General features: G+C 41.4%; 1 protein-coding gene across 3 annotated transcripts in view; it reads right to left on the minus strand.

Moving 5' to 3' along the window:
- Positions 1–7,500, minus strand: part of LOC138004102 (stimulated by retinoic acid gene 6 protein-like) — a 91,169-nt gene that overhangs the window by 7,646 nt on the left and 76,023 nt on the right. For all 3 annotated transcript variants that reach the window (XM_068850514.1, XM_068850513.1, XM_068850515.1), the window contains 4 exons: positions 6,088–6,187; positions 4,400–4,507; positions 3,688–3,851; positions 1,258–1,407 (listed from right to left, as the gene is read on the minus strand). In XM_068850514.1, coding sequence (XP_068706615.1) covers positions 1,258–1,407; positions 3,688–3,851; positions 4,400–4,507; positions 6,088–6,187 — 522 coding nt within the window. The remainder of the gene's footprint in view (positions 1–1,257; positions 1,408–3,687; positions 3,852–4,399; positions 4,508–6,087; positions 6,188–7,500) is intronic.

Genomic DNA, 7,500 nt, shown 5'->3' on the forward strand with positions numbered 1-7,500 from the left:
TTTTCATATAAGTAACTTTTGGAGTCCTATAAAGATGATCCTCACTTTACTATATCTTAGCAAGAGAAAATGAGGGGACAGAGAGGGAGGCTCCCGGTCCAGCCCTTGGGATATGTCCTGTCCACGAAAGTTATTTTTAGACGAGCGGAAGTCTTCCGAGACGTCCGCATGAAGCCAATCTCGGTCCGATGTTTGAAAGAAAATAAATATTCATCAGCCTTCCACGTGCGCCGTCATTTTCTCTTTTCACTAAGAACCTGAGAGCGAAGCAAGACTGCATGCGAACGTCTCGGAAGACAGACTTCCGCTAGAACAAAGACTTCCGCTCGTCTAAAAATAACTTTCGTGGACATAACATATCCCGGCCACCGTCCTGAGCCTCCCTCTCTGTCCCCTCATTTTCTCTTGATCTTAGGCAATGCCATTTTATATTCAAATATTTTATATTAATTCTTAGATATATCATATTTTAACTGTTTAAAGGCTAGTTTTAATTATCTCATTACTTATATCATCAGTGTATGTGTTTACTTTTAATTTGCTTAGAGGACCACGAGTTTATGTGCCATCCTCGAAAAATAAATTATTATTATTATTATTATTATTATTATTATTATTATTATTATTATTATTATTATTATTATTGTTATTCACTCAACAAAAAGCTTACCAGTCCGTAATTTTCCGATGCACTGTTTAAACAACATTTGCGATTTGTCAGTATCACAATAGACCGACTGCAAAAATGGGTGCCAATAAAGTATTCTTTTGTATTTGTGAAAAGTAGTCTGACTAGCCTCTTTTCACAGCCAAAATTCTTTCAATTTTACACGTGTTAACGAGGCTAGTCTGGCTAGTTAACACAAAGACAAAAGAATAATTTGTTGACGGCTATTTTTGCATTCGGTCAATAATTATTCACTAGACTCTACGAAACTAGTTTGTTTTTCTTCTTTGTAATATAATAAAGCTCTCGAGCTGGCTTTGTTTCTTTTCAACGGAAATAATCAGAGGACAGATATCCACCCAGACGGAGGTTATTGCGTGATATCTGCCCTGTGATTTAAACCACGTGACGTAAAGTAGCCCAAAGAAATCGCACGAAAATTGATGCGTGGGTTAAAAGGGAGACTTGATGAGCCAATTAGAACGCAATATGCTAGGTAGAGAATTTAGTAATCCAAGATACGACTAATTTTTATTTCTACGCACAAGAGACCGTAATTTCTTATTATGAAAAAAATATAATATTGATACCAATAGAAGCGGTTCCAGTTTCCTCTGATGCTGTAGATTCGATGAGCCCACGTTCCTTGTTCCTGTTTATGAGAAGTTGGCAGAACACGAGCATCATGGGATGGCTATGGGCCACAAGCAGGTCGAGAAACCCCAGGTAGGCAACAAAGCCTGTGAGAAAATAATTATATCATTGAAGTTTCAAGCATCTTTTGCCGAACAAGTGTTGCCTACCGATGTCGATGATCACCGCTACCCAAGAGCATGATAATGACGATGATGATGATGATGATTGTGATTTTGATGTTAATGTTGAAGACGATGATGATGCCGATAGTAATCCAATGATGCGATAATGATGCCTATACACCCCTTTCATAATGGCGGCTAAACAAAGTATTCTTTTGTTTTAAGCCTTTATATAGCCTCGCTACGACGAGCAAAATAATTTTTGTTTCAAAATGAGCGCAGTAGGTCTAATTGACATAAATACAAAAGAAGGTAAAGGTGGTCACCATTTATGAAAGTGGTCTATGATATTGCTGATAATGACGACAATGAAGATGATGACAATAAAATAGGGCCGTTTATACGAGAAAAAATAAGCCGCAGCCTACACTGGACGCCGGTTATACCGACCCTCAATTCCTCACTCGGCCAAGCTATCCCTCGCAAGCCCATTACATTCTTCAGAGCAACCGAGCATGGCGTTCACGTCCCGGAAACAGCAGACGACAAGCTACTGCGAAAATTTTCTTAGTCTAACTTGTCTTTTTTTTAGCTTGTGGATGACGTTGTCATGCCATGAGGTATCGGAGGCAGTTGGATGGCAACACATTCACCGGATCACTCAAGCTTTACTTTTGTCCCAGTGTTCATGCGCGTATATTTGTTTGGAAGGTTTCACGGGGTAATAGAAAGGTGCCAGGTTTTTATTGGGAGAAGTTGCTCAATTTCTGCAGATGAAATGCAAGAAATTTATCAAAACCAAACAAATTTCACTGATTTTTGACAAAGCGCCGAATTCAGCTGCTGTGAACGCAATGCTAAATCTCTATCGTAATGCAAGTAACATTTCCAATCAAGAGTCAAAGATGGCCTTTTAGCTTCTAACTATTATGTAATAAAGCCAATAATGCACGCATTTTGATTGGTTCCCGCCAATTATCTATTAGAAAACAGACGCATTGCTTACGTTGCTCCCCGAAATGTTTCCTCGGCGCGCAAACTAAGAAACATTTGCTGAGAAAGCAAAATGTTTCGGAACAAATTCAGAAACATTTTTGCTTCCGCAGCAAATCTTTCCTGAGGCCACAAACGGGGAAACATTTGCTTCCGCAACAATGTTTCCTCGTTTGCGGCGCCTTTAATTGTTAATTATAGCAAAGAAATAGACTCCATGTTGCCGTGAGTCTGTTCGGCAATAGACTACAGAAGACGTCAAAATGTGGTAAGAAAATAAGTGACATACTCGGCTATCGCCTCGTGTACTAATTGTTTTGTTCTTACTACGTTTTCAGGTCATCTGTGATCTATTACGGAGCTTTAGCAACTACAACGTCACAAATTTGCATATTTAGTGGGCAAAAACAATAGCTTTGCACGCCCTACACGTGCCTTTTTCATTCTTGTCCATCTCTTTGCCGTCGTCAGCATAACAACAACGTGAAATGACCAAAAATGAGGTGGACAATTTAAGTAATGGTCTCTTATAGACACCTGAAAATTTAAGGCGGCTTCAACGGGATTGGAACCATGATCTCTGCAGTGCAATGCTCTACCAACCCGCACTTAAAATACAAGGAAAGTTTACGTTTATACAAACGTTGGCCGTGTAGCACTTATATTTTAACAGAATTAACTGAAGAGAGTGTAGTGTAACGTGAAGTGCTAGATTTCTATCCCATATGAACCATGTGAGCGTTAGCCCTACTGATGGAACTGGGCCCACACAAGGACAGAGAAAAACTCTGACCAGGGTGGGAATTGAACCCACGACCTTCGGGTTTGATCTCCGCCGCTCTGCCGACTGAGCTACAAGGTCAGATGGGAGCAGGCCGTGGGAACTGAAGATGTTAAAGTCACGGCAATGAACATGTACAAGTACAAGGAAAGTTTACGTTTATACAAACGTTGGCCGTGTAGCACTTATATTTTAAACAGAATTAACTGAAGAGAGTGTAGTGTAACGTTGCATCAGTAGGGCTAACGCTCACATGGTTCATATGGGATAAAAATCTAGCACTTCAAGTTACACTTAAACTTACCTACTCTCAACTGTGTAGCTTCGTAGCTCGGTTACTGGAGCCTTGCACCAGCATCGCAGAGGTCATGGGTTCGAATCCCGTTCAAGCCACCCGAATTTTGTAGGTGACCAAAGAGATTGCTAAAACTGTCCAAGGATCACTTCTACATTTTGCCTTAAAATTGAAACTTTTTTTTTTCACGTACCTTGATCGAAATTCTGAAATCCATGCATCAAGCAAGTTCGGTCGACACGAGATAGAAAAAAAACTCCCAAACCCATTCCTTTTAACAGGCGAGAGGAAAATGAAAAAAATCCCACAAGAATATTTTGGAAGAAGAGGAAAAATGACACAATGGAGAACAGCCGCCTGCATGAAAGAAAAACGCAGAATCAATACACAGTAAACTAGCCTTAATTACAACTAACAGGGACACCACTAAACTGGACCTTGGATACAATCGTTTTACTACATCGCTTTAGTTCTTCGATAGGTGGTTTGCCATTCATTGTTATAGATACAGGTTACAATGCACTGAAGGGAAGATGACAAATAAAAGCAACTTAGCAAATAATCGAACATTCACTTCGATTGAGTAGCATTCGAAAAGAACTGACTTTTTTTGGATTTAAAGAAGTGTTTGTAAAGTTATTGTTAGATGGAATTTAGGCGCACTTTGTTAGAAAATAAAAATAAGTGTTTTAGGGTAAGGCTATTTTGTGAAAAGGCACTGATTGTACTATCAATGTAAGACTACGTTTGTTACGTTGGGAAACATTTTGTGCAACATGTCTTCCACCGGTGCTGCACAAGGCAAGTTAAGCATATAATGACACTTTACGATTGTAAAGGGCAGAAGAATTGTTTGTGAATTCAACATACGCGAGAAGACCGCTTATTGACGAATGTGGCTCTACCTGTTATCCACCGTGATGACTATCTTTGGGAAGTCTCTGTTACGGAAGACAAAGTGAGCGAGAAGCACCTGGAGTATGAACACGATAAGTGACATGACAATAGCGGGACTGAAACAGAAACAAAAGTAAATTTTAATGCCTTGGAGATTAATTAACGCGGAAACGGAAACGCCGCTCTGCACATACGCTTTTTACTTTGTCTATTTTTTACGTTCCCTGCAAAAAAAAAACAGCGTCATGAAATAACAAACGGCAAGGTTTTGTGGAAAACGTCAGGACGTGAAATTACATTTTTACCCTTGCTGCTAAATTAAACGTTGCTCGAAGAAGTTTTATCTTTGAGTTACTGATACACTTTTTTCACGTTCGCAATGGGGAGCATGACTAGCCCACTGGTTTGAGCACTCGCTTCCCTCTTATTTGCGGTCCGGGTTCGATTCTCAGGCTCGGCGTCATATGTGGACTGAAATAATGTATGCTTGAGGTGCGGTTTATAGACGAAAAAAAGAAGGGATCCTCGGACTTATCTGGACATTTTAAGCAATTGTATCTTATAGATACCTTAAAAAAATCCAGTTTGCCTCAACGAGATTCGAACCCATGACCTCCGGGAGGCCGGCGCAATGCTCCACCAAGTGAGAATAACCCGCCGCTCAAATGGCCCCAACAAATTGACGTGCTCCCAGCTGAGTGGCTTCATGGCTCAGTTAGTGGATCATTGCACCGGCGTCGCCTAAATTTTTCAGGTGACTACTATAACCGACAATTTCTTAAATTGACTTAACTGATTAGAGTGTAATGTCAAGTGCTAGTTTTCTACCCCATTTGAACCATGTGAGCGTTAGCCTTACTACTGGAAACGAGCCTACATAAGGACAAAAAAAAACTCTGACCAGGGTGGGAATTGAGCCCACCACTTTCGGCCTGCTCACGTCTGACCTTGTAGCTCAATCGGAAGAGCAGCAGTGATCTAACCCAAAGGTCGTGGGTTCAATTCCCACCCTGGTCAGAGTTTTTCTCTGTCCTTATGTAGGCTCATTTCCAGTAGTAAGGCTAACGCTCACATGGTTCAAATGGGGTAGAAAACTAGCACGTCACATTACACTCTACTCAGTTAAGTCTGTTCAACTTACACGGCCAACGTTTGCAAAAACGTAATCCTTCCAATTGCTTAAATTGTCCAGGTAAGTGCGAAGATCACTACTTTGTCTGATATATGTGGGTTGAGTTCGTTGGCTGGGGCGTTTTCCCGCTCACGTAAATGCAATGTTGAATCTCACTAATGTTCTCATCGAAGTGATCTGTGAAGGAGCCTATGATACATTTTCGTTACGTTGGAAGGCAAAAAAGTCTCAGCACTTGCTATGAGAGAAAGCAAAGACTACTTTCTCGTCAGGTATTAATTTCAGATCCCGAATGTTGAAGCTACCGAGATTTAAACCTAAGACCTTCCACTCTTAAACACTGCACCTGACTCCATTGGATTAACAGAGAGGAATGTAGGTATAGTATCTGATTTAGAAAAAGAAAGGGAGAGACGTAGAAGGAGAGAGAGAGAGAGAGAGAGAGAGAGAGAGAGAGAGAGAGAGAGAGAGAGAGAGAGAGAGAGAGAGAGGGGGGGGGGGGGAGGAGGGGGGGGGGAGAGAGATGTAACCTCCCTAGACAATAAACAGCGTTCCAATACTTACAGCAATTTAACTATGAAATGCTCCAGTAGTTGTTCTCTGATGGGTTTGTAACCAAGGCTGAAGAAAATGAGGGTTGGAAACAAAGGCATGACGAAAAAACCTGTGAAAGGAGAATTGAAAACAATAACTACTAGACGTATACTCAGATATGTCTGTAATCGGTTTAATACTTCAGACGTTTCGGCGAAAAAAAAAAATATATATATATGCTCACTAGCTCGTTAGTTTGAGCACTTTGGCATGACTTGGATGTACCACATGCGTGGGACATCTGGGGTGGCTTTATAGCTTAACCTCCATCCTAGACATCAGCACTGCACTGATGAGGCCCAGAAGGCCGAAACAGTACTGTCTGCAGTTATATATATATATATCGGGAGAAAAACGTTTTATGCCCTGAGCGGGATTTGAAGCCACGTCCCCCTGATTACCGGTTGGGTGTAATCACCACTACACTATCATAGCAACCATGCTGGCTACATGGCCAATCAGGATAGCGAATGGGAATTACGTGGTCATCCCGGGCGCATGTTTTTCCCCAACTAGATGACGCTGGATCAACCAGAACGATGATTCACAGGCGGAGGAGAGAGAAGAAGACAATTTGTATGCAAGTTATGAGGGTCTCTCGAGCAAACAACGCATCTCTGCCCCCCAGGAGGATCACAAATCGATTCACAGTCCAAGCCTTGGCGAAATGTAGATAATTAATGAAGTTTCAAGGGACCAAGGACGGACAACCCCTGGATGACATTTTCGTCGGGAGAAAAAAATTTTATGCCCTGAGCGGGATTCGAACCCACGTCCCCCTGATTAACGATTGGGTGTGATCACCACTACATTATTAGGACAACCATGCTGGCAACATGGCTGATTGATCATTTAATGTGTGGCATTTACGTGGGACCCCCTAAGGGCCAGTTTGTTTCTATGTGATAACGCTGGAGCAACATGTGATTCACAGGCGGACAAGGATAATTAATGTCAAGAGTAATTTAAGTAGATCAATTCAGCCAACAACGTATCACCCCCAGGAGGATCGCAAATGGATTCACAATTACTCACAGTTCAAAGTTACAGGAAACTCAAAACTTTCTGTCAATTTTTCCTCAACTTGGACTGTGAATCCATTTGCGATCCTCCTGGGGGTGATACGTTGTTGGCTCAAGGGATCTACCTAACTGATTATTTACATTAATTACCCTTGTCCGCCTGTGAATCACATGTTGATCCAGCGATATCACATAGAAGAAAACTGGCCCTTAGGGATTCCCACGTAAATTCCACACATTAAGTGATCAATTAGCCATGTTGCCAGCATGATTGTCCTGATAGTGTAGTGGTCATCGTACCCGACTAGTGATTAACGGGAAACTGAACATTGGACAACGTCTGGGGAAAACTGTAATTGTC

This window comes from Montipora foliosa, chromosome 5 (assembly GCF_036669935.1).
Source record: "Montipora foliosa isolate CH-2021 chromosome 5, ASM3666993v2, whole genome shotgun sequence".
Classification (NCBI taxonomy): Eukaryota; Metazoa; Cnidaria; class Anthozoa; order Scleractinia; family Acroporidae; genus Montipora; species Montipora foliosa.